This window comes from Malania oleifera, chromosome 13 (assembly GCF_029873635.1).
Source record: "Malania oleifera isolate guangnan ecotype guangnan chromosome 13, ASM2987363v1, whole genome shotgun sequence".
Classification (NCBI taxonomy): domain Eukaryota; kingdom Viridiplantae; phylum Streptophyta; class Magnoliopsida; order Santalales; family Ximeniaceae; genus Malania; species Malania oleifera.
Window position 1 is genome coordinate 75,002,887 of NC_080429.1, and position 27,812 is coordinate 75,030,698.

The 27,812-nt window shown below is 36.5% G+C and overlaps 1 protein-coding gene across 2 annotated transcripts; it reads left to right on the forward strand.

The window, feature by feature from the left end:
* Positions 1–1,414: 1,414 nt before the first annotated feature.
* Positions 1,415–27,777, forward strand: LOC131145508 (pre-mRNA-splicing factor SPF27 homolog). Of its 2 annotated transcripts, XM_058094638.1 has the most exons (8): positions 1,441–1,843; positions 2,806–2,981; positions 21,918–22,001; positions 24,787–24,856; positions 24,954–25,087; positions 25,171–25,224; positions 27,057–27,121; positions 27,434–27,777. In XM_058094638.1, the coding sequence occupies exons 1-6, from the start codon at positions 1,607–1,609 to the stop codon at positions 25,220–25,222; spliced, it is 753 nt and encodes a 250-aa protein (XP_057950621.1). In that variant the 5' UTR covers positions 1,441–1,606; the 3' UTR covers positions 25,223–25,224; positions 27,057–27,121; positions 27,434–27,777. The 2 variants fall into 2 exon arrangements, with proteins under 2 accessions (XP_057950620.1, XP_057950621.1); XM_058094637.1 differs by lacking the exon at positions 27,057–27,121 and having other exon boundaries at positions 1,415–1,843.
* The last annotated feature ends 35 nt before the right edge of the window (positions 27,778–27,812 follow it).

Genomic DNA, 27,812 nt, shown 5'->3' on the forward strand with positions numbered 1-27,812 from the left:
CAAGGCTATAGTTTTGTGGCAACTTATAAAGCTAATAATTCTAGGAGGCAACTTATGAACAAACAGTTTTAAAAACAAATAGATCCAACCTCTAAAGATAATAAATGAGTAAATTCATAAGATTGCATTGAGTAAGGTTGTATTGATTGAAGTGGTAGGTCTAGAATTTCCCACTCCATCAAATTCTTATGTACTAAAAATTTAGCATTGAATTAATGCATTAAGAGAAATGTTAGAGTTTGAGATTTTATGTGTGGCTTATAAGAGATTAAGGTTAAGATTGTGTTTAAAAGATGGAAGGAGAGTATGAAAGAGTTGTGGAGTAAGAAGACGACATATAAAGGCAAAAACATAACTTCAATTGAGATAATATGATTGCAATTTTGTTCCTGAAAGTCTCTATGCAAAATAACATTATGTATTAAAACTAACTCGTCATAAAGACAAAAAAATAACTTTTATTGAGATAATAGGATTAGGGTTTTGTTCTTGAAAATCTCCATACAAAATAATATTATATACACACACACACACACACACACACACATATAAATCAATTAAAACTAATTCTTTATGTTGGATGATATATTATTATTTATTAATATCGCTCTGTATTAGGTGAACTTAATTTGGTTTAATGGCTAAAATTAAAAATCATAAAATTTTATCTTTTTTTTTTTAAAAAAAATTCTCATTATTTATAGTTATAAAATAAATATATGACAAATCCAAAACTTTGATTATGTAATTACCTCTTAATTTTACCAATAGTCTTGCCCTAAATGGTTTAATGAATTAAAATTTAAAATATACATATGGAGATATTAAAAAACAAATAAATAAAATAATTAGTTATGGCTAATAACTAAAATCAAGTCTAATCTTCATAAAATAAAATTAGCCATAGTGTATGCTTCATGACTTTTCAATTTTCATTTTTTTTAAATTATAAAAGAATAGCAAATAATTAAATAGTATAAGATCATTTTGAAATAGTTGTAAATAATTATAAGGATATTTTGAAATAATTATGAATAGTTATAGGGATAAAAATGATATAGTGATAAGAATTTTGGAATTGTTGTGAAAGTAAAAAAAGAATTTTGGAATAACTCCTAAAAGAGATAACGTCTATATTGAAGAGACAATTATCTCATTTGCAAACATATATAGGTGAAATTAAATATATGATGCTTGATATTGTAATCATCGTTGATAAGTAAGAAGAATATATGATCTTTCGAGAATGTATAGTTTAGGAAATTTCAATGATTTGTTTAATCGATACAAATAGTGACTCAGACCTCCTGACCATTTCAATTCCGACGAACGATGCTATAACTTCAATCCGATTAATTCTTAAATAGGCATTTTTGGATGATGTTTATATATATATATATATATATATATATATATATATATATTGAAAAAACATAAGAACAGCGGTCTTATCACTTACGTTTTAAAGAATTCCAAATAATTTTTGGGAGTGGCGGTCACAGAGTTGCCGAGTGGATCTTTCCCCGGTTATCGTCTGCCCCCGCACGGAAGCTCTATAGCGCTGCCTCTCTACAGCGGCAGCGGCGGCAGCAGCAGCAGCAGCAGCATGGAGAGCAATGGAGAGATCCTGATGCTGGAAGCTCCTCCTGAAGCTTCTAGGGCCTGGTCGGGTGCTTCAAGCGCTGAGATCATCGACGCCTTGCCCTACATCGACGACGACTATGGCAATGCCAAGGTCAAGGAAGATGTCGACCGCCTGGTCGAAGAGGAGATGCGTAGGAGCTCTAAGAAGCCCTCCGACTTCCTCAAAGACCTCCCTCCTCTGTCCAAGTTCAGCTTCGAGGTGCACTGCTCTTCCGGGATTTCTCATGATTTTTTTGGGGGTGAATTTTAGGGTTTTGCGTGTGGATATAGAGGATAGCGATGGGTTTAGTTTTGAGTGTTAGTGCCCGCTGGAATCAATTTCTTGTATTTTTTCCTGTGATTTTAAATGTCTTGTAGGTCTGACAATTGCAGTAAAAACCTTTAGTGAAACAATCACGAAATGCTGTGTGTTATCTGTAATTAATTAATGGCTTCCTGTAATTTTCTTTTATGGAAAAAATTTCTGCGTGTGATATAGAAAGCTTGAAAATGTAAAAAAAAATTGAAAAAAAGAAAAGAAAAGAAGAAAACTTAAAATCAAGATACAGTGTTTTCGTTGTAAGGTCACAAGTATCATTTTAAGTAATAAAAAGTTGCACAAGTCAAAGTTTGAGATACAATTGTTTTTGAGTTTTTCGAAAATTTTTTAGTAAAATTATAACCTTGTGTTTGGTAGGTGGGAGGAAGGAAAGTTGGAAGAATAAACAGTTTTTTAATCCCACGGCTGAACCAAACAATCCCCTTTCTTGTTTTGGACCATAACCATTGCCTGAAGCAACTTTCAATCCTTCTACTTTACCTTTTAATCAAACAAAACATTAAGTGGCTTTATGATGATTAGTTTTCTTAGATTCAGTTTTGATTATTAGGGCACGTCTTGACAATTTTTTTTGGCACTTTTATTGGAAAATGAGTGCAGATGTGATTATCCCTGAAACATGTCCAATTAGTAAACGTGATTGGTATTTGGGTTGAGATAAAGCATATCAAGCAATGCATGTATGGCGATGTGATGATGCTGCCATGTGTTCTATGAATTTGTGTTCTCTGTTTAGTTATATTTTATTTATCACTTATTTATGGAAAAAAGCATTGTGTCAATGGCATCCAGATGGTTTTTTAGTAAACAAAACAATATTTGATTATGTATTGTGCACCCAGAATCATCCAATGCTTGCCAGAGAGTACGAGCGTGTCAGAGCTGGGAGGCCTCCTGTGCCTCTGGATATGTCTCGATACGGACTTGAACCGCCACCTATGAATAAGCAGAATGATGAAACTGCTTGGAAGCAGGCTCTTCAAAAAGCTCAACGCTTGTTACAACATCAAGTAATTAGGTAATATAACTGGTGATTTTTGAAGTTTTTTTGTTGCTTTAATCATTCCAGCAGGTAACCCTTTTTTCTTTGCAGATGGAAAAAAATTTTGTGGGTTGTGGTTAAATTTCTCTATTGATTTATGCAATTAATTATAGTTTCAAATATCAACTGATTATTATTACCTAGTGTAATTTGTACAAAATGAGAAAATATATGAAACACATGATCAAAAGTTGTATGTAAAGTTTTTTTCTTTACAAGCAAATATAATTTTTTTTTTTTTTTTCATTATATATATTTTTATTTTTTGTTTTATTTTTCTCCTTCGTGCATGGTAGGACTTTTGTCTTGTCTAACCCTGTAATGGTTCTGTTTATCCATTTATAAAGTTTCTTTCTCGATCACTTAAAAGAAGGGAAAATGTGTTAGTAAAGTTTTAAATATCTCATAATGCTGCATGTTTGTATGCGAAAAATGCATATTCATAGTTTATTATTTGATATTGGTATGTGATTTATGCCATTTGCTTAAACCTATGTCTCTAATTCTTGTGCCAGCCAAATAGTTTGAAAATGGCCTAGTGAATTGAATATTATGCGGTGGCGGGGGTGGTGGTGTTATGATATAGGGCACACCTGACACATAGGGCACTCATATACCTTGAAATGTGTCGACATGTGCAGATTCAAGGATCTGACCCTCAACAGGTGGTGAGACAAGTATATGTGGGGGATTAGGGTTTACTCATCTTTTTATGTTTAACGGAGTCGTCACTAACCTTTTATCTAACCTGAGTATGATTAGGTCACCCACATCTAATTAACTATCATTTATGGAATCCTAAGTCAACATTAGGTTACATAACTAGTTGGTTTGGTCTGTAAAACTAGGTTTGGTCTAGGAGTTTGGTTAAATGTGGGAAGGCACTAGCACCCTTATTCATGGTATAATGAAGCATATTAATGCAATCAACAATCACCATTTTTCATTCTACCATTTCATTTATTATTGACTCCCCCCAAGGCCCTTTTAGTAGTCTGGCTAAGCATGGGGATGATCTCACCAAAGCAAACCCTAGCAGAGCACTAGTGCTCATTTAGGAATCTATCATCGGATTCATTTAGATCATTACTCATTAATATAGGAATCAATTCAACAAGGAAAGTATCTGGAAACAAGGCAATCGAAATCATGATAGGCAGTTCGTTCAACTATCTCGTCCTATTTTTCTTTTTGTTGAGATATAGTAGGCAAGCCAATCCAGCCCTTGCACCTTTTGTCTTTTTTACGCAGAGATAATAGGAAATTTTGCCAACCAGTGCATCTTCTTATTCTTTTTGTCCAAAGATAGTAGCAATTCAGTTCGTCCATTGCACAACCTTTCTTTTTTTTTTTTTTTCCCGCTTTTGTGCAGAGATGGTAGGCAATTCCATCTAACCATTGGGCCTTCTTGTTCTTCTTGTGCAAAGGTGGTAGGTAATACCATCTAGCCACTACACCTTTTTCCTTTTGTGCATAGATGATAAGCAACCTGATCCCACCACTATGTATTCTTTTGTTTCAATATGGAGGTGGTAGGTTGACACTACATCCTTACTATCTTTATTTTTCTATTTTTGAGTGTTCGGAGTAAACTTTGAGACAAATATGCTCATCTAGTTTTGTTGCATCTTCTAATTGAAGAGATGAACAAAGGAGGGCTCTTGTGAACATATGTTTTTCTTTAGACTAACTTCGGACTCCAATTACCCTATTTGGAGGGTCTTGCTTATGTACGTTTGTTTCTGAAGGCAAACTCAATCATTTTTTAAAATAGTTTATGAATTGCGACTGGGATTGTGGGTAGGTTTGTTCACTCATTGAGTTGTGTCGAAGTTCATCGTTTCGTGCAGAATCAATTGCTAATTAAGGCTAAAGGAGGAAATTGTGGGAGCAGTTGACAATTGGAGAAACAAATTGAGAAAATTAAGGAATGCGGGAAAGGAAATAGATCTTGGGAATACCACCTATTTAGGGTGGGGGGGGGGGGCTATGGGTAGACTTGGGGATATGTTTTGAGATGGGGTACTCACATTTTGGGAGATTGCATGCACATGCTTACATTTGGAGACTTACAAAGAAATTGGAGAGAAAGCTCATGTGGAGAGAGAGTGAACACTTTGAAAGAGAAAAAAAAAAAAAAAAAAAGGTAGAAGAATTTTATTTTATTTTTTTAAAAAGGAGCTCATTAGGTTGATAACCCATTAGGGCAGCTGAGGCAAAAGTTTGAGCAAATTAGAATAAAGGACCTGTTGAAGCCCCCTATCCCTTTGAGTAGTGGAGCAATCATTCAACATCAATTTTCAAGACAATCGTTCTTGGGCATATTTTGTCCTTTTGCTTCCCCTTTCCTTCTTTCATTCTTGCATTCTTATAAATATTTGTATAACACAACTAGGGCTACAAGGTAATGCAAAGATTTTAAGTAGCAAGAGGAAACAAGTCATAAGAAAAGTTTGAATGGCTAGTAATTGGTTACTTAGTGTGATATGTATATGTGGGAAATTGGTAGGCCAATTGATAGGCCACCTATGTCTTGACCCCAAGACATCATACAATCAAGGTTTGTTCAAAAAGAGAATCTTCAATTGTGTTGAATTGATCCCTTGTATGAATCTTCACCGCCCCTTCCGTTGTAATCTTTTTTTAGTGAAGCCTTGTTCATGAATGAAATGTTAAGACAGCCTACATCCTTACCCTTGAATGGGGATTATCCTTGTCAAGGGCTTGAAAATACCTATATGGAATTCAAGTTTACAGATAGTAGAATGATGGCTGATTTTCATTCCAAAGGTTAACTACTCATTTCGATAAGTCCTTGTCTCATTTGTGCCACAGTGACTTTAACATAAGGAGATATGACTAGGGAATAATGATGTGTAATGGAACATGTAATGATAATGTGGGAGGCTTGAAGTGTGTCCTTCATGCATGATGATTACCATTTTTAGAATCCACAATCAGCGTATCAATGGGCAAAATTTTCTCGAAAGGAAATCTTCATTGATTTGAGAATGAAAGTGAGACACATAAATAGTCATTATTGGCCAAACGTTGTTTTAAATAAAAACAGTGACAACCATTCCAAACTCTAGCTTTGGTTCTTGAGCTGACAACACTTCTAGAATGTTCAGTGCTGCCATATTAAGTTGGATGTTCGCATTTGGATTGAGGCACTTGCAGGGGGATCACTAATGGGCCGTAGTACCTCTGACCGTATGATTTTATTCTGTGAAGCTTAGTATATTGATCGGTGTAAGTCGTGAGGATGAACTCAAAAATAAATCTGTCTTCTTTAGTACTAGCTGATTTGTAACATTGGTTGATGTGCTAGAGGTTGATTTGCAGGAAATGGGGATGGAAAGTTCATAGAGCCATGTTGCACAGGAGTGCAGAAATGAGTGGGTGGTACACCTTGGAGGCTTGACAATAATTTCTGTGAATTGATTGGGCCTCTACTTCCTTTTATCTCCTTTTGAAAATTGTCTTCTTATTTGAGTCACTTGATAACTTTATGCTATTCAACTTATTACGAGATCCAAAAAACTTATTGTTATTGTCCCCACCATTTTATTAGAAAAAGGGGCCCTTCAGGGTGTTGATGAAGGCATGTGCCAATTCTCGATTGGTCCAAGGAGGTTGGATTTGAGATGCTAGTTCATTCCACCGCTATGCATAATCCTTGAAGGTCTCCTTTGTCTTTCTTCTCAGTAAGGACGGCTTCAGCAAGATCATGCCACCCCTAGCCTTGTCTATCTCTAGTTATAAAAACCAACACAAAGTGGTTCATGAAAGGCTGATTTGAGCAATGGATCATCAACTTCTCATTGTTTTTAATATAGGGCGATGCTTTGACAATACATGACTAGACACATCCTTGGATAGCTTTGACTTGCACTTTTCAAAATCAAGAACCTTGAACTTTGCTTTGTATGAACATATTGAGAACCCTACAGAGGTTCTCTTCATCAAGTCATCCAAATCCATGCCTTGGATAGCGCTAATCCTTTGTTCTAGGACTTCCATTTTGTCCATCATCTGATCATGCTTTGCATCATCAAGGTTATGCTCTTTTCCCTCTTCTGAGGATGTCTCTTTAGGTATATTGTTTATGGGGGCGCAACTGTCACAGAGTTTTGTAAATGACATGGGCATGTTGTGACATGCCTTTGGCATGATATTATGAGAAGATATGAGAAGAGGATGTTATATTAGGATCTTGAGCAGCGATTGGGATGGAGATTGGCTCTATCAATTTAGGTCCCTTAGCCTTGGCTATGTTCTTCAAAATATCCAAGATTGAACTGGCATTCTCCTCAAAAGCACCCATCCTTTTCTCAACGGTAGAATTGGCACTAGAGATATCTTGTTCAGCCATTTGAGCATAGTGTAGACTGTAGGGTGCATAAGCGTGTTTGAATCGAGCTCCTTAAGGTAGACTTGATAGTATACTTTTTGCTAAGGATTCTTTTTGTTGAAAAATGTATGAAATGACTAAGAGAAAAAGAATGAGAGGTTCTCAATATTTACAATGCATGCTATGGAAAATGAATGGATGATGCTCACTCTTAATGAAAAAGGAACTACATCCTCAACACCATGGGAAAGATTTTATGCTATTGGCTTTCCAATCTTGATTTTTCCAAAGTAGTTGATGAATGGACTGACTTGGAGCAAATTTAAGGAGGCAGCTTATAGAGCCCTATAGCATGGACTATGTATGATGCAGTAGGGAGTCCCTAGGGTTCTCTGTATGTATGATCATGCATGAATATTAATGCAAATGCTGGCTGTATGAATGCTAATGTAAGATGATGAAAGTTGTTTTTTTTGCTAGGCCGATGTGGGACTAGGTCTAAGGATCATATGTAATATTCCTAATGAAGAAAGTGCTGATGTAATGATGTTGGAATACATAGGGAATGCAATGTCACTGACACTTGCAATTCAACATTCATATAGAAATAGAAGAGGTATTTGTCAGATATTTGTCATTCACCCTTATTAGTAGGATTCTAGAGTTTTTTTTTTTTGAAAGCTCTATCCTAAGGTAGGTGTACAAGCAGTCCTAGTGCAATTTTATTCTAATCATAATTTCACAAGTTTTGAGATTGTCCCTGGTGTGGCCCATAATTGGGTAACAGGGTCCCAACCGTCACCCATTATAGGCTACAAGCAGAGAGAGTTACCTGAATGGGGTTGTTTTGTGAGCCCATGCGAAGACACATGGGTCCTACGAGGGCCAAGATTTATTTACCCCCGAAATATTAAGGAAAAACCTGAGTATGAAGGCTTGGGAGGGTGTGATATCTCAAACTATACATATACAAACACATTAGTGACTGTTAATCAATAATCATTTATGCTTCATTTGGCTTGACTCTCTAGAAGTCATTGGAAAGTCAACATGTGTGGGTCTGCATGACCCTCATCCAGTCTTGGTTCCTAAACTATTAAAAAAAGAAAAAAAGAAAAATCGATCTGGTTTGCTTTCCAAGGAAAAATGTAGGTGGGCCAGTGCCTCTGGATAGGGTAATTGGAATTCAAAGTTAGCTTGGACAAAGATATTTGTTTACAACATGCATCCTCTATATATTTGACCAACTTCTTTAGGGAAGGAGTTTAATTGGCTGTTGTTTTGGGAAAAGCTTTACTATTTTAACTTTGTTGTGGTGTGCTGGGTTTGTGTATCTTAATGGTGTGAGCTTTCTGGAAGTTCAGCGAGATTGGAATAATCTGTTGGTTTGATTTTGGGGATTGTGGTTTTGTTTATTATTTTTCTTTCTTTTGTTCTTAGATTTTCTTTTTCGTTTATTTAAGATCTTATTGGGAGATGTCTTATTCTGCTTTATGTAAGTTCTTAATTTATGAATGAGTTCTCTTCTTTTGCTATGAAAAAAAAAAAAAAATCCCCTGCAGTCGTAGGAAGAGAAGAGTTGCACATCTGGCCTTAGGTGTTTAAATTAGGCCTTTCATGGCCAATTGTTTAAAAAATTTGTCATGGTCAAATATGTGGAGGATGCATTGATTGAGATTTTCTTGAGGATAGTGACCCTATAGGTGAGGGATGTTATTGATCGTCTGACATTTATGCATGAAGTAAGTTGGTGACTGTTGATTAATTTATGATGTGGGAATTGTCCCCTTCCTCTGTGTTTGGGAGTACGGATTTCAGGCCATGGATTTGGGTTTGTGTGGATTTGGACAAAGTGCAATACACACAAATCCAAAATCCAAGGCTGGAAATCCATGCTCCCAAACACTTACCTTTTTCTTTGTTCCTTATTAATCGGAGATTTGCAAGGATGGATAATTGATATCCTTTTACAAAATTGTAGAATGAAGAGTACATGATTAATTTGGATTACTTCAAAAAATTAGATTCATTCTGGCTTGGTTATAAGCTGTGGTCTCATTCCACTTAAGTACACTTTCTGATTCTTTCATCCTTCCATTCTTTTTGGATGGGTCATGGAGCATTAGTGGAAATATATTTGCAAATTCTTGGTAACATTCATGGTTCATTTATTTATTTAGTGATTATTTGATCTTGTAATATGGTAATATTTTCTAAGTGGTCATGATGTTTCAAACTGCATGAGTTATGCTCCCCCTGCCCCCTGCCCCACTTCTTTTCTCTTACCCCTCATTTGTAGTTATTGACTGGTTTTTAGCGGAGACCTGTAAAATATTTGAAATGGTTGATAGTATAATATTATTTTAAAAGATAAATAAAGAATTTTGTCAAGAAGGAAGAAAGAGATGACATATTAAAAATAGGACAAGATCTGAAAAGAACAAAAATGTAAAATAAACAGAGCATATTAGTGGAGCAAAGCTTTTCAATCTCTTTGCATATCTACTAGAGATAGTCCTTGAAAATCACTAAAGCATGAAAAATAATTATAGTTCAAACCAAACAGCATTCTGCTCCGACTAAATATTGCCAAATAATCGCCAACAGAACATCCTCCAAGAAAAGCTTCCTCTCCTTAGGTTAGGCCAACCAAAATCCACAATTTTTTGAAGAAAACACCCCTCCAAAGAAGGGCGCACCCAACTCTCATCAAGAATGTCAAACAATCTATTCCAGATATATCCAAAGAAATAGCAGTGCAAGAAAATGTGAGCATTGTTCTTGCAATTTTGGAAACAAAGGACTGTGACATCTGGAGACGAGGCTTTGTTTGGCCTTCTTATCTGCAATAAATCATTATTATTAATTTGATAAAGAACCGTGTACCAATGCTTTGATTCTCAAAGGCGTCTTAGCTTTCCAAATAAAGGAGCACAAATGAGTAGCACTAGCACCATGGGATAAATGAAAGGAGAAGAGGTTTATGAAAATAATTTTTGGAAGTATCCAAGGCTAAAGCCCCTCTGTTCAGTTCTTGAGAGAGAGAAACTGAATCTAGAATATTCAACAAATGGACAAGATCATTTCATCTCTTACCTCATTCAAATTTCTCCTAAAGAAATTCCAAGAAATCTTGTTAGAGCTAAGAAAGGTTGAAACATGAGCACTATGGCAGGTAGAAAAGCGATCAAAGTGAGGAAAAAATTGGAAGGCGGAGTATCCTTAACCTGTTATCTTCCCAAAATTGAATTCTCTCCATGTTACCAATGTGTAATTTCACATGAGGAATGAAAAGATGATAAAAATGCAAAATGAATTTGAGTAGCATTAGTCTGAGTTAGAAGATCCCAAACATTTGGAAGGACTCCATATTTACTTTGGACCACCTGATGCTGAAGGGACTTAAGATTCCGAAAGAAAGTCATCATCAGTCTTTCCAGTGTACTTGCAACATGCATAGAGATTCTAAACGCAGTGGCCACAAGAAATTTATCATCAGTCTCTCCAGCGTACCTGCAACATGCATAGAGATTCTAAAAAGAGAAAAAAAGCACCACTAAAGAGATTCTAAGGAGCAAAGGACAATGTGGCACCATCAGAGGGGCTTTGTGTTAGATTGCTTAAAAATTTATGGAGGGAGAAATATTCAAAAAGATGAAATGTTGGACAAGTGACAAATTGATAACTTAAAAGCATTTTCTTTAATCAGCAAAGAAAATTTCATTAAAGTGCATCATGGGGATGCCACTCATGTACAAACAATGGCACTCATATGCATTGCAGGATATAAAAAAAAATTGAGAATTAATGTGAGTCAATTAAGGACAGACCACTAGCCATCTAGTGGCAGTAGTTATCCTGGTCTTTAAAAACATGTAAGGGTGTTGCTGTTCCTTCGAAAGTCTTCTTATTTCTTTCGTCCACACAAACCAAATGATGGCAGGGGGAATGAAGAAAAGGCTTTCTTCATCGTTTTATTTTATTTTTTTTATTTTATTATTTATTTTTTTAAAAAATTATAAGCAAAGATTTTATTAGAAAAGAGCAGAATGTACATCAGAAAAAAAGAAAGAGAAAAGAAAAAACAATAAATTACAAAATCCAACTCAATGAAGCAGAGCCAACCAGTGTTGCTGCTGGTCTTCCAAAGAAACATGACTAAAAAATCCATTAGCCGACACCCACAGTGATGCAATATATACCACTCTGCTCCAAAGCAGTTTTTGGCAGTAGTCACCATTTTGAAAATTCTAGCATTCCTCTCCAACCAGATGCATCAAATAATAGCCACAACAGTGCATCGCCACAAGGCTTTCCTATCCTTTACTAAAACCTCGAAAATGTGATCGAATAAAAAGCCTTTAAATTGGGAAAAGGGGCGGGTGGGGACCCAATCTTAACCAAGAATGCCAAAAATTTTATTCCAGACAACTCAAGTACAAGGGCAATGGAGAAACTAATGTGAACAAGTCTCACCACTCAAAAAAAGGACACAAATATCTGGAGACATAGGCCTACTCTTTTGAAGCAAATCATTAGTATTAATTCTTTCAAGAACCAGTGGTGCAAATTAAAGCTTTTATTTTTGAGGGAGCTTTAGTTTTCCAAATCAAAGAATACAAACCCAAAGGATCCACATTAATGTCACTAGTGAAGTAGGAGGAAAAAGATTTACAAAGAGAATTCCCTAAATGGATCTAAACTCCAAACCCTTTTATGACTCCCCAAATGAGTGTGAAAATAATCAAGCAAACTAGTTAAAAGAGCCAACTTATTTATCTCTTTGTCATTTAGATTTCTAATTCTTCCTCTCCTTACTAGCACGGATTCCTTTTTAAGCCCATAGTTAAAAACATTGTAAATGGTTAGAAACATTTCTGGGGGTTTGACACTCATGGTCAACCCCTTTAAGGTTTCTAATCCTTAGTTAGGGGCTTCACCACTGCATCAGTTCTTGGTTAGCATTGCACTGATTGATTTTGATTCTCAAACTTTGTTTTGTTTAGTACTATATTATTCTCCCAAGCGGTCTTTCCCACAATCTTGGGGTCATGCCATGACTATTTAAATCCTCTTTACACTCTCAAAGTGATCATGCAAGTATAGGTTGTGTTCATATTTAAATTATATGGACCTCTATGACACTCTTGAAGTGACTCGATACTAGAAAACCCTTCTGACTTCCAACAAAACACCCTAGCAGGTTTTCAAACACCCCTCCATCAAATCATCCTTGGCTTTCAAAGAGTGATCGACTTACCTTTTTATAACCTTTGGAGAACCCATGTTTGCGATTCTAAGTTTCCAGAGTGTTGGGCAAGTTTTTTTTTTTGGGGCTATATCTCAATTGTGGTTCATTGAGTTTGTTTCAAAGAATGGGGGAGGCCAGCTGCTTGTCAGGTAAGAAGTTTGGGTGCGGAGGTTCATTCCTCAATTCGGGTTGAATGTGAGACCTTTTGTGCCAATCGTCTCAAGCCTTCATTCTTTCAGATTTCAGAGTTTTTAGGAAAGTTTCTGCGCATTCTACTAAAAAAAGAGGAATTTCTTTGGATCGTGAAGTTATTGGGGGGGGGGGGGGGTGATATGCAAAGGAAAACAAGGGGTAGACGAGCTCAGTTGAGGAGGTAACCTAAAAGGCGAAGGAACGTTGGCCTTGATCAAATTGCAATCCAATGATAAGGGGAGATTCTTTCAATTAGAAAAGGGGATTTTAGGAGGAAAATGTAGCGTTCTTTGTGTTCTTGAGAGTAAGAACTTTGAAGGCTAAACGAATCTTTTTGAAGCTCTAATGCAACTTTATTTTGAACACATCAAGGATTTTGCCATTAGATGCTCAGACTGTGGTTTCTTGAACATATTAAGGCACGGGACGTTGATGATGAAGCAGAGTTGGGGCTCAGGATAGTCAGAGAAGCACACCTTCGTAGAAGTCGTTGGCAACATGTTGATGAGGGGGACGAATGATTCAGGAAGGAATGATGAGGAATCTTTTGATTTTAAGGAAGGTTCTCTAACTTCCTTTCCCACTTATATTTTAAAATTGCTTCCAAATATAATATTGGGCTTGAGAGGGGGCATTTTGGGCCTATTTCCGCTGGGCCTCTTATAGTCACTAAATGAGTAATTAAATGAAAAGGGGGTAGTGGTCCCAGCCTTATCCAAATGGGTGTTGGGCCTATATTAGAAGATAAGAAAATAAATGCTTATGCTTAGCCTCTTGCAAAAAACGGTAAAGGTGTTGCGATGTGACGTGGAGGTCACAGGTTTGAGGCGTGCAAATAGCCGCTTGCAAAATTGCAAGGTAAGGTTACATACTATAGAATCATTGTGGTTTGGCCTTCCTTGGATCCCGCATAGGTAGGAGCTTTGTGCACAGGGTTGCTCTTTTACCCAAACTCGAGAGAACATTGAAAAAAACTGTGAGGACGACGCTGAGGGCAAAACTGTGGCAGAAACTACAAAAGTCAGCCTAGAGTGCTCCAGTGAGCATACTTAGATGAATTTAACCTTAAATGATAAGATTGAGCTTCTAAAGACCCAATGACGAAATTAGTGGGGGAGAAGGGTGAACTGGCTGAAGGGGAGATAAATGGAGAGGGATGGTTTAGAGGATCAGGTACAACAATCAATTCAGTAGAAAGAAGGCAATTCTAACTAATCTAAGATGCAACAAAGGGCTGCATTTAGTTTAATATGAATATACTCAAATAGATGAGTTCAGTGAGGACAAGAGATTTTCAAATGTAGATGATGATCTAAGCAATTTTTGCGATTTTGATTCTAGCTTACTAGTCAATCAGTTGAGAAGTGAGATAGCGATGGTAGGAGAAGACAAATGGGAAGAACTTTCTAGAGATTTGTGCTTTAGTGAAAGAGGGGAAGAGATATTATGGAGTAAGAAACGACTTCATACACCTTTGCTTACACAAGAAGAGAGTCCTTTATTGCCCTCTAATATCGGGCAAGGGTTAGAAGGTTCTGTTAAGCACAAGTCTAATCAGAGTAAAACTTTGATTGAGAAGGGGTTTGGCCCCTTGATCTTGAGCCTATTCTTAATAGGGTGGACGTTGATGTTAGTCATTAAGCTGTCGGGAGGGGCAATGATGAGGAGACAGCAGTTCCATTGGGCAATTTGAATTCTTAGGAACTTGAGAAAGGTATTCTTCCTATTCTTGTTCAATCCTTTTTTCCTGCTGGTTCTTTATGCCACAATGAGGGATATAATGGGGGGAATGACTTTAGTGTTGGCCCAGGGGTTAGTCAGAGGGACAATAGAGACCCTTACGAGCTCTTAAATGATATGGAGTTAAAGTTAGCGAGTCTTGTAGGAGTTGAGGTTAAGTTGGGGATGAGTTAAAAAAATAAGGGGATGGAGGCAAAAGAATTACAAAATCTTGTTTCTTTCATTTATTATGGGGGGAAAGAAGGGGATAGGGAAAGGGGGTAAGCTTGTTAGATTATGAAGATTATTAGTTGGAATGTTAGGGGTTTAGGGGATGTTAGGAAGAGGAGTTTGATTAGGGAGGTTTTGTTAAGGAACTCCCCCGATATTGTCTAGGAGGCTAAGCTTGACTTAGTAGATTGGGGGGGGGGGGTTGTTAGAGGGATTTGGGAAGGGTGGTGTAAGGATCGGGCTTTTTTACCCTCTCGGGGTTCGGCAGGTGGCATTATGGTGTTGTGGGACACTTGATTTTTACTAGAGCTGGCGGTTTAGTGAATTTTTTTTTTCTTTTTTTTTGTCTTGCTTGAAATTAGAGATAGGGGTCAATGGTGGATTTCCTTTGTGTATGGTCCTTCTAGGCCTGCTTTTAGGGGATCTTTTTGTGATGAGCTTCAATTTGTTTCTAGATTTTGCTTGCCTAGGTGGATTGTGGGTAGTGGTTTTAATGTGGTTAGGTTCCCTTAGGAAAAGGAGGAGGTTGGCAGGGTTAATGCATCTATGCACAAGTTTGATTTGGTTATTAGGGAGTGTGGGTTGAGGGATCGTCCCTAGGGCAAATTTTACGTGGTTAGTGGATGGGGCTAGGGAGGTGGCTAGTTGAATCGATAGGTTCTCGCTTTCTAAAGATTGGGAGGAGTTTCCTAATCTTTCTCAAGTAGTATTACCTAGACCCACTTCTAATAATTTTCCTATTTGATTGGAATGTAGGAAAAGTTCCTTGGGGCTCACCCCTTTTAGGCTCGAGAATATGTGGTTATATCATGGCTCCTTTCAGATCTTGGTTAGAGTTTCTAAGAGTGAGGATGTGGAAAGGGGTTGGGAAGGTTTAAATTTATGAAGAAGTTGAAGAGGTTGAAAGAAAAACTGAAAGTGTGGAGTAGGGAGGTGTTTGTAGATATTAGGTTTTAAAAGTCTAGTTTAGGAGATTTGGAAGAGTTAGATAGAACGGAAGGTGTGACCCTTTCTAGGGAGGAAGAGGTTAAAAGGGTTTCTTTGAAAAATGAATTGGATCTTTAAGGAAATGAGAAGCTAGAGGCAAAAGACGGAGTTTAAATGGGTTAGAGATGTTGACTATAATTCTAAATTTTTTCACAGGATAGCCAATGGGAAAATGAGAAAGAATTTGATAAGGGAGATGGAGGTGGATAAAGGGGGTTATTATCACGAATTCTAGTAGAATTGCCTTGTGATCATTGATTTTTATTAAAATCTGTACCTTGAGGAGGATGAGAGTAGACCATCGACCGATGGTGGAAGGATTAGAATTGGGTCCTTTGCCTATTGATAAGATAGCCTGGTTAGAGATACCTTTTGAGGAAGAGGAATTAGGGCTAAAATTTTTGGGATGGAGAGGGATAAACCTCCTAGGCTAGATGGTTTTAATTTATCTTTTTGTCAAGATTGTTGGATGGTGGTGAAGAAAGACTTGATGAAGGTTTTTAATGAACTCTATTGGAATGGGGTTTTAAGTAATAGTATTAGTTCTACTTTTATTACTTTGGTGCCAAAGTAAAGTAGGTCTTAAGATTTTTGATTATAGACCAATTGGCCTAGTTTCTAGTGTTTATAAAATAATCACTAAAGTGCTAGCTAGTAGGTCAAGTGTGGTGCTTGATAAGGCTATTTCCAAGGCCTACAGTGCTTTTTTTTTTTTGGGGGGGGGGGGGGGGTTGTGGGGGGATGGATGCAACCCTAGTTGCGAATAAAACCATTGAGGATTTTAGGAGGACGAAGAAAGAGGGGGGGGGGTTATTTTTAAGTTGGATATTGAAAAAAGCTTACGATAAAGTGATCTGTAACTTTATGGGTAAGGTTTTTGTAAGGGGTTTGGAGAAAGATGGTGTAGATGGATGAAAGGTTGCATGTCTAATGTGAATTTTGCAGTGATAGTGAATGATTAGCCTAAATCTTGGTTTAGGGCTACGAGGGGGATTAGATAAGGGGGTCCTCTTTCTCTGTTTTTGTTTGTGTTAATGGCTGAAGTTTTGAGTAGGATGGTTGATAAGGGGGTGGATAAAGGTTTAGTGAAATGTCTAAAAGTGGGTAGAGAGGGATCATGGTGTCATGCCTTTAGTTTGCAGATGATTTCTTGGAGGATCAAAAGCTTTCCTTCCTAAATATATTGGGGCTTCTTCAAATTTTTGAAAGGGTCTTGGGCCTTAAGATTAATATGTGTAAGAGTGGCATTGCAACTATTAACGTGCTTGCAGAGAGTGTTAGGGAATTAGCCTCGGAAGTTAGGTGTGTTGAGTTGGGGTGGCGAGTGTCCTATCTAGGGGTTCCTTTAGGGGTAATCCTAGATAAACTAGTTTTTGGGATTCGATGGTCAAGAGAGTGTCCAAGCATTAAGATGGGGCTTTTTTCTTTCTTTAGGAGGGAGGGTAATCTAATTCAGGCTTTTCTTTCTTGTATTTTATTGTATTTTCTGTCTATTACTCCAATTGGAGCCCCTAGCAAGATTGAGAGAATTATGAGATTTTCTTTGGTTAGGGCTAAGGGTTTTAAGGATCATTTGGTGAGAGGGGAGGTGGTTTGTAGGACTGAGAGGGAGGGTAGTTTGGGTCTTGGAAATTTGGGGTCTAAGAACACGGCTCTTCTAGCTAAATGGCTTTGGCAGTTCCCACTAGAGGTTTCATCCTTGTGACATGAAGTAATCAAAGGTAAATTTGGACCTGATGGGAATTGATGGGAATGGGTGGGATACGAATTTGGGTTCTAGATGTTTTTAGGAAAGCCCGTGGAAAGCTATTTCCCAGATTTACCCTCTCTTTATTCCCCATGCCAAATTTTTTATGGGTAAGGGCTGTAATATCTGTTTTTTGAAAGACCCTTGGTACCAATTCCTCCTTTCCACTCTACAAAGTATTCTGGAAGGTCAAAATGGCCCCTAAAATCAAAGCATTTCTTTGGTTGTTTGAGCTTAATAGGATAAATACTAATGACTTGCTGCAGATGAGTAGACCTTCAAAGGCTCTCTCCCCTAATATATGTATGCTTTGTTTTGATTGTTCAAAATCTATTTCACATTTTTCTTGCATTTCAATTTTGCTTGGAAGGTTTGGAACAAGCTTTCAATTATTTTGGAGAAAGCTGGGTTTTTCCTAAAACAGCAGTGTTCTTGGCAATTTTTTTTTTGGTGGGGTCTGTGAGGAAGAATGAAGGAAATGCATTATGGAATTGAGCTTTGTTTGCAGCGTTTTGGGGCTTGTGAAAGGAATGTAACTTGTTTATTTTTTCAGGGAAGAAGTTACCATATTGGTTGGTGTGGGGAAAAGGTTCTTTTTATGGCTTCTTTATGGTGCATGGGCAACGGAAATTTCAAGGGAATGTGTATTTCAGATGTTCAGCATGATTGGCAGTCTTTTCTTAGGGCGTGCTGATTTTCTTTTTCTGTTTTTATTTTTTGTGTTTTTCTTTTCTTGTTTTTCTGGGGATTTCCAGATTTCATTAAGGAGATGTCTTCTCTCATGGTTGTACATTCTTTCTCTATCTAATGAATTTCTTTTTCTATAAAAAAAAATTGGGTTTATTATTTGACTGTATTACAATTTTTTGAGTTCGAAATTATTAATTTTTATTCGCTTGTTCTGTTTATTGCTTATAGATCAATCTTATTTTATTAATATTTTGATGGATCCTTAGGAGTCGCCATATGTTGGTAATTGCTTACTACATAGTTTGACCCCCCTGAAGTAAAATTAAGCTCCCTTTTCTACTATCTAACCTCCTAGATACATTGTCATCAGCAGGATCTCAAAAAGGGCAGTGCTGTAGGATTATGGTTCAATGGAACTTATAGATAGGTGAAGGGGCCACTGTCAAACCATGCAATTTGCAAACTCATCAAAATGAGATAAAACCTCTTAAATTAATGCTCACTAATCCACATTCTTTTGTAAAGTGATCTTCAGTCAACACCTTATCAAACACTTTCCGAAGTATTAGTACATTTGAAAAAGTGGAAAACTCTGTTTAGTCATTTTCTAAAAAAAGAATGGTATCATCAGCAATTGTAGATGAGAAATATCATCATTACTATAACCAACACCAATACCTATAACGTCCTCCCCCCATGTACATCACAAATAATCATCCTTCTCAAAACACCAACAATTAGAGTGAAAAGACAAGGAGACATGGCTCCTCAAAGCTCTAACCAATACTTCTGTTCATCATTCACAATGACAGCAAAACAAGCTGAAGACAAGAACCCACTAATCCACCTCCACCTACTAACAAGCTGAAGATACACACCCAGTGATCCATCCCCTCCTGCTACTATCAAAACCCTTTTTCTCCATAACTATCACTAAACCTCTAGCAAATTTGATCATATGCCTTCTAACCAAATCTAGCTTAAAAACTGGCCTCTTCTTACGATGACCCCTAATGTCATCCATCATCTCGTTAGTCAATAAAGCCATATCTAATTCTGATGATTCGAGATTAAAGCTCTAGAAGGAGGTGCAATCATATCATTCTAAAGTCAAAACCATAATCTATTGGAAAGCACCTTTGCTGGAGTCTTCTAAACATTAGCTATCAAACTAATTGGCAAAAAACTTCTTGCTTTAATATATTTATCTTTTTCAGGCAGCAGTGTGATAAAATTTGAATTTATACTCTTACCCACTACATTGACAGAAAACTCCCCAAAACCTTTGGAGGTATTTGTTTTCATGCTTTGATTTCTTAATTGTCTGTGTCATGATATAACAGACATTTAAAGGAGCTTTGATTTCTCAAAACAGGCTTGTGAGTGGTTTCAAAGTTTTTTTTGTGCGCGTGTGTGCGTGTGCCGTGTTATGTTATGTTGGGTGTATGGTTTTTGGAATGCAAGGGTTCATTTGTTTTGGCTATGATGATCCACAGTTGGCCCACCATCTATGAGAGATAGGATAAGGGCATGAGTGGATTTATTTATTTATTTTTAAAATTTTTTATACTAAAATAACATTGCTACATGTGTCTTAGCCTTTGCTAGCCAGTGGGTGGGGATTGGCTATCTCTATGCAATATGTATGGTTAAGGACCCCTTAACCTGTGCCATCCTTGACCTTCGCTGCACAAACAACACACCATGGGATTTTCGCCAAGCCTATCCTGCCCTAGACTGTGAAACAGGAAGACCATGATGCAAATATATGATTGACTAAAAGAATAAAATCCATGTATCCCTTTAGTGTTTGGGGAGAAAGAACTGTGATGTGAGCGCTCTGCAATTCTTTCATCAAAGGCAAATTACTTATGGTGTAATTCTCAATCCTTGGATCCTGATGTATTCATGCTTTTGAACAGGGGTAGCAGGTAGTGTAGGTTAATGGTAATGTGTGTGGCATAAAGTGAGAGTACTTGATGCAGCTGGAAAGGGTGCAACAGCTGTGAATTTTTTTACAAGCATGCAAATCCTTGTCTATACTGCTAGAGTTACATGTTTGAAGCCTCTAGCCCTTTTTAATAAGATTTTTAATGTATTTTTGATACTTTGTTTCAATTCACTAACATTGTTTAACATAAGTGAGAAGTTTAGTGTCAGTTTTAGAATGCTTCTCATAAAAAAATTATGTCTTTTTTCTTTTTTCATTACTTCATGGAAATAAATATGGAAAAATCATCAAAGTAATCATATCTGTGATAAATTCTATCTAATATAGCTTTTTAAAAAAAAAAAAAAATCATGTGTGATAAATAAATTACTGAAACAAAATAGATTACCTATAGTGATATATAAAATTAATCTATTGGACACTGAACATAGAATAATTAAACATAATTCTATTAGGTAAGTCTTTAAGATCTAATAAAAAATTTAGACCAACCATTAAAAAAAAAAAAAGTGCAGCCTGGTGCCCAATGCTGTCGCATATGTTGGGTCTAGAGAAGGGGTGGACCATGATGGGTCTATAGTACACAACCTTATCTTACATTTTTGCAAGAGACTATTTCCATACCTTGAACCTTTGACCTACAAGTCACATGGCGACAACTTTACCGTTGCGCCTAGGTTCCCTTTCATTTAGACCAACCATTATATCATATGAATCAATTATTAAAAACTCAAGTAAGGAAAATATTAGAAAAGAAATGTCAAATCACTAATATTTGCAAAATATAATATAATTTCATTTAAAAGAAAATTGTTATTTAATGCATCTCATATATTCTCATGTTAATATTACAAAAAATAAATAATTATGCATTGTCATCCTCATTAGAATCTTGTCCTCCCCTTCCTCTTCACATAGCTAATTGGGATTGATTTTTGAAAAAAACAATGGGAGAAAATGTGAAAAAAAGTAGAAAAACAAAAAAAATAATTTTGCTGCGATGGTCCTGCCGTGATTGAAGCATTCCTATAATGACTTGTAGCAGGCGTTACGTGATGGTAGTGGGACATAGCAGCTGCTATGGCTGCGATTTTTGTTTCCACTTCTATAGTTGTGTGTGATGTTATTAGACACTAAGATCTACTACAAAATGGTAGAAACTGCTATTTTAAGCCATTGTTGAATTATTGTAATAACTAGCCTCTGTACATGCACTTTGCACGTGATTTGGTGGTGCTTTGTCCTCACTTAGTGGAAATTATCTTATAAATGTGGAAGCAAAGGGTACTTTTGGAAAACTAAGATGCAGAAGAGGGACATTTTTAGGGCAAATAGAGGTGGAGGACAATTTTGAAAAGAAATTTGGAGAGTGGTGTTGCTTTTAGTAAAAACATTCCTTCGTTGCGCTTCTCATGATCTTTAAATACGTATTAAATGAGGTACTGATAATAGAGGCTAAGGACGTTTTGGAAATAGAAATTGGTGACCTAGCTGCTGGGTTTTTACTTAAAAAAATTGCATAGATTAGTATAACACAAGGACTACTATTATTAGCATCCTTGTTATGTTGGTTTTAGGACTTCTGAAGTAACAATCCACTGAAGATTCCTTATTCATTATAAGTTCTAATAGGTTAGATTTTCTTTTATTTTCTTCCATTTATACATTGTTCTTGTTGCTCAATGTTTTCTATTACAATTATATCACGCAGAGGTGTGTGGTTGTCAAAGGGGTTAATGCAGTCTTCTAGTGCTGATGTTCTTATATTTATTTTGATTATAATTTTGCAGGTTAGAAAATCTGGACCTCATGTCAAAACATGGTACTGATGTATGGAAACAGCACAACCAACGATTAGAAGCATTTTTATCGAGGTTTGTTTTCAATATCATCTGAAACTAACACATTTTCATGTGAGAGTGAAGAAAAACCATTGTCTTTTTAATGTGCTTTCTGAGAAATTTGGAACATTAGCTATCTGCGTACAAAGTTGAATAGGTTAAACAATTATGTGGTTGGTTTTGATTTTCAGAATATTTGTTCGTTTATTTTTCCATCTTAACTAGATTACAATGTTGGGGAAAAAGGCAAGCCAAGCAAAAAAAACATATTCCTACCGAACTGGAAAAAATTGGATTTCTATTAAAATTGAGCGGCTCTTTCTTTTCTTTTCTTCTCTTTTTCTTTTGGGAGTATAAGAAGCAGCTTTGTGTTGCGTCCAATACAATCAATTCCTAAAGATGAAAAGCGTGTAAGAGTTTGTGTGCGCTTTTAATTGTTGCCATGTATTCTTACATATTTTTCATTTTCACGACTCTTGAGTCATCAGAAGTGGTCTTGGTACTTATCATAGGTCTTTGGGAAAGAAGTTATGTGAGCTATCTTTGGACTTTAGCACTACGAGGCAAGGTGCCTTAAAACAATTACTAATGAATGCATGTGTTAGAAGATGTATGATTTGTGTGATGAAAGACAAAAGCTAGCAACCTCAATGTGCTAGGTTCTTAGCCACATTTCAACTATTAATATTTTCCATTACACTAAAAAAGGTACTCCTTTTTCTTTACCAGTCAGTTGATTGTGTGGTATCCAAAATATGTGGTATATGGGGCCTTAGCATCTGGAGGGAGCCTTTCACCTTTGGGCTTCATGTTCTTTGGTGGGAAAATGGAAATGTTGCAACAGCTCTTGAACTTATAACAAAGAGGCTAAAAAACACAGGGCTGCACTATAGCAAGTGAAAAGAATATATATATATATAAGTACTGCATTTCTTTCTAACCAAACAATAGAAAAATAACTTCGTGTGAAAGAATCTTACAATTCTTCTCTTTTTCAAAGCCCCAAACTTCATGAGAAGCATCTCCTTTATGAAAGTTGTGCAATCAAAACATTCTTAACAACTAGAAAAATTGCAAGATGCCCCCCTTTGCAAAGCTGTGGGCTTTCTTGTTACAACTATGGGGGAAAAGATGTCAAGAGGCGCTAAATTTTTTGGCATAGGAATTTGAGTAAATTATTTTGGGAAAAGAAAGAGTTCTTGTTAAAGGATGAAATATGAAAAGAATCCTAATCTATAAAATTTCAAATGGGTTATTTTAAATTATAAGCAAAATTTTCAAAGAACATATCGGTATCCATTGGAGATAGAATTAAAAAAAATATTTATATGTTTTTGGGAAACTGAACAAATGAGGCCCTCTTGAAAACAATTATATTTTCCATTTTCAGTTTTTCATATTATAAAAAGGTCACCTTGTTTTTCTAGTTTTTCTGAATTTGTATACAAATGTTGGAAACCATATTTTCTAGATTCCCTATAGAAGTCTTGGAAAACTGGAAAAGATGATGGGCATATTTTTGTAATTTGGAAATCTGGAAATGGAAAATAAAAAATGCTTTCCACAAATAAACAGGCCATAAAGTTTTGTGGAAAAAAAGGTCCATTTAAGCCTATGTTATGTATAGTTAAGACAATCTCAAGAACCCAAGCCCTACAAGATTGAAATAAACCCTGCAAGGTTTGATTGGAGAACTTTGGCTATTTTAAATGCCTGCTTTCTGCTTGCACGGGTAAAAATATAGTTGTATTGTTTATATCTTGTTGTGCTGGGAATGAGTGACTCTTTTAACTCTTTGCTTTGCTTCCCATGGATTTTGAAAGTGACTGACAAATACTTTTATTTGTTCGCATATATTAGTTACAGTTATCCTGTATTAGAACCATGGCTATATTTTCTGAATATTTTAATGCCTCCCATACCAGTGTCAATGGATTGCATTCTTGATATTGTGAAGCAGACATTGACATTTGGCCCATCGAGGCATCTATTTATGCCTCTATTATGAAGTGCCTCATCTCACGACCCCAAAGCGGGCACATACTACTAGGGTGATCTTTTCAATACTGTGAGGTCAGATGGGTCAAAGCGGGCAATACCTCACCCAATTTAGGCCGGGGCTGTTACAGTTTGCTCCCCTCCTAATGAAATTCAAAATATTGATTTGAACAAGTGAGATTTGAGCATTCACTTGTAGAAGAAACCATGCAACACAAGGTGTTTAGCGTCCTGACCATGATAGCTTGTTTTGAAAGCAGAAAACATTAGTAATTGTCAAATTTGAATAGCTATGTTGGGATGCACAACTTTGAAAGCCCAAAATGAACGAGTACTTTTGCGGTCAATGTGTGACAGCAAAATTCATGTGAAAAAAAATGTTCCTTCATATATGAAATTGTTTGGTCCATGTGGCTTGCATCCTTCAATATACTGTATACTTTAGGCAACTAGCGTTACTTCTGGTGCAATGGTTATGATAATTCCTTTTTCTATGACATTCACAGTTTATGTTGGCAAATCTGGCATGTTTCGTAATGCAAGCAATCCTATGAAAATCTTGTGGGCAATGTGGCCAAAATAAACTAGTATTTTTGTGGTCAATGTGTGACGGTGGAATCTTGTGAAAAGAAAATGTCACTGTACACAAGAACTTGTGTGAGCCATGTGGCTTGCATTCTTCAAGAAATACAGTATAGTTTAGGCGACTAGCATCACTGCTTGTGCAATGGTTATGATGGTGCCTTTTTCTCTTTCATTCACTGTTTATGTTGGCAAATTCGGCATGTCCTGTAATAATTGATTTGTATCTTTTCCCCAGAATGCAAGCAATAGCCATGGAACAAAATGAACAGATTGAAACAGTGAATCGTGAGAGGAAATATCATCAGGTGAAGCAAAGATGTAGAAAAATGCTTTTGTGAGTTTATTTTTCCCCTTGTGCTTGCAATTAATCCGACAAATATGCTTCCGTTTTTGAATGGCCAGCAAAAAACTGCGTATGAGCTTAATGCTTTATCTGCTCAATGGAAGGAACTGTGCCAGAAAAACATAGAAATCCAAGCTGCTTGTGCTAAAATTGAAAATCAGATTGAAGAATTAAGAAGAGAATCTACACAGAAGTAATTTGTCTTTCTATCTGGTCTCATTTTCTTCTACTTGTATCTTGCTGGCCGAGGGGCTAATTATTTGTTACCTAATTCAGAGACTGGAACTTGGATGCAAATACAGAGAATAACCATTTATTGCCATCTTAACAGTAAGTCATGCTTTTTTGTTATATCATTGATTTTAGTTTGATGCTCGGATGCATAGTACATCACTAAGATGTGAAAAGTGCATATAACACTGAATTTCTTGATATTTTCTCAATTAATTAAGTTAAATTAGGCGGGTTAAAGGCATTTGATGTCTTGTATGAATGGAGGTTTCTAATTTTTCTTGTAATCATTAAACAAGCTAGTACAACCTTAAGAACAGAGCAATTAAAGAAGAGAGTAACATGGTAGCAACAAGAAGGAACAACAGCAGCAATGATACTTATGATCTATCTGGGCATTAACAGAAAATGATAATAAAAAATTTGAACTATGTTATTTGTTGTTGTTATGTTACTGACTTTTAAATAATGAACTTATTTTAAGTGCTATGATGCTAAACAAAATGCTCTCATTTTTTTCATTTTGTGTAAAGCAGAACAACATCATTTCATTTTCAAAACCATCTACTTGTATGAGCCAACTATAAGCTGGCATCTAATGACATCCCATACTAATTTATTGATTTCACGAAAGTCATGGCTGTATGAACTCCATATTGGCCAATACGCTGCCATGGTTGTCTGGAGCATGTGACTAATGGTGCTTCTTGGTTGTTTTTAACATGAATGTTTATTCCATCTTGCCAATAACTCATTCTTGAGGCCCAGGAAAATATTTCTGGCCTACATTAACAAGTTTGTCTGTTTGGATATGAAATTATTAGGCTACATCTTGGATCTAGTCTTGACTGGCTGAAAATTGTTGAAACTATTGTTTAATTAAGCTAGCTGCTATCTGGGGGACTTTCGGAGGCTTTGGGTGATACACTGATGATGGCAAGGAGTGGTTTATTAAGGATAGATTTATTCTTAAAGTGGTGTTGGTTGCTAATGAGGTGGCAGATGATGCTAAGAGGGGAAATAGGGTGGTTGTTTTTATTAGATTGGATTTTGAGGAAAGTTTACAATAGGGTATGTTGGGTTTTCTTGGACATGATGTTGGAGAAGAAGGGCTTTGGCTTTGTTTGGAGGAAATGGATAAAAGACCGTCTTCTGCAAATGTGTCGATCATTGTCAATGGGCAGCCCAGGGGAGTGTTTGCTGCCTCCCATGGGTTGAGGCAGGGAAACCCACTTCTCCTTTTTTGTTTACACTTGTTGTGTAGAATGGTTTTAGAGGCTCAGGATAATACCGTTGTTTAAGGATTTGAGATAGGTTGGATGAAGTAGAAGGGTTACATCTTCAGTTTGTTTATGACACTAATTTTTTTCCTTAAGATGAATTTTCTGAAGTGCTTGCTTTGTTAAAATTTTATGAAAATCTCAGAATTAAAGATCAACATGGCTAGGAGTGGTGTTGGAAGGATTGATACGAGTCAATGCCATATGGTAAACTTTACTTCTTTAGTAGGTTGTGATTCTTGTTTTGCCTGTTGACTTATGTCTTCCTTTAGCTGCCATCTCTTTCTACAATGCTGCATCTCTCAGTGTACTTAAAATAACGCATTTGATACTTAAAAGGTAAGGTTGTTCCTTTGTGACCGGTTGGTCATGGGATCGAGTCCAAGGAAACAGTCTTTCTGCATAAAAGTAGAGGTGAGACTGCATACACTGTGACGACCCTCCCCTATCCTCACAAAGCATGGAGCCTTTGTGGCCCAGGGACGCCCTCCTGTTGTCTTGACGCACCCACATGAAGATCGAGTATGTTGAGTGTGAAAATTTTCAGAGTTGACATTAGCTTTTATCCTAAAATTTTCTGGAGACCTATAATTATTTTTTAGTTTGATGTGTTGACTCCTATTGTTAATGCAAATGCTGTTTTGTTGCTAGGATGATTGATACATGTGCTTGGTGGATGCATGTGGGTGTTGTTCCCTCCATCAGATGACATGATTGTACAATTCCTTTACTTCTGCTTGTTCATGCTGTCATATAATGAGTTAATTTCTGGGATTATCGAAAATGGCACTCTTGCTGCTGTAAATTTGAGTTTTCATTTTGCTTTTTGGAATTTGCCATTGCAATTATACAAATTGAATTGCTAGAAGTTGGTTTGTCCCTCTTGCTGCTCTTTTTTGATTTGAGAGCTAAATGTAGGACGGCACAATTGAATTTTGAGGCTGGATGTGCATGTTTTATGTATTTATGCACTCATATTCTGCTTGTTCTTGATATCAAGTACTTATTTTGGGTTGTGGTTTTTGCAGTTATTTGTGTTAAGCATGATGATTGCTGCCGTGAATGATCTGTTTTGACAATGCCTTGTCTAAGCCTAGAGAAAAGGTGCAGTATATTTACTCTACCCCAAACAAGCTGGAATCTAGTGGATTTGATGTGAAGGTCCCGGCTTCACTGAAAGATGGGAGTAATACAGAAATGGAAAGGAAAAGGAGACCTCTTATCTGGTTCGATTTGGGAATGATTTCGTAGGTCAATATTGTGACAAAAGATGATCGTTGTAACTTCTTTGTGAACTCTTTATTAGATTTGAATTTCTTGGTCTAGTATTCTAAAACCATTTTAATGAATGCATGTACAATATTTACCTTTTTGCTATGTTCTGATGCATGCATGCATGCACAACTC

Excerpts from the sequence above, each read along its gene's own strand:
- LOC131145508 (XM_058094637.1), top strand. The coding sequence starts at position 1,607 with ATGGAGAGCAATGGAGAGATCCTGATGCTGGAAGCTCCTCCTGAAGCT. Across the intron at positions 1,844-2,805 it reads TGTCCAAGTTCAGCTTCGAG|AATCATCCAATGCTTGCCAG; the intron begins GTGCACTGCTCT and ends TTGTGCACCCAG. Across the intron at positions 2,982-21,917 it reads TTACAACATCAAGTAATTAG|GTTAGAAAATCTGGACCTCA; the intron begins GTAATATAACTG and ends ATAATTTTGCAG.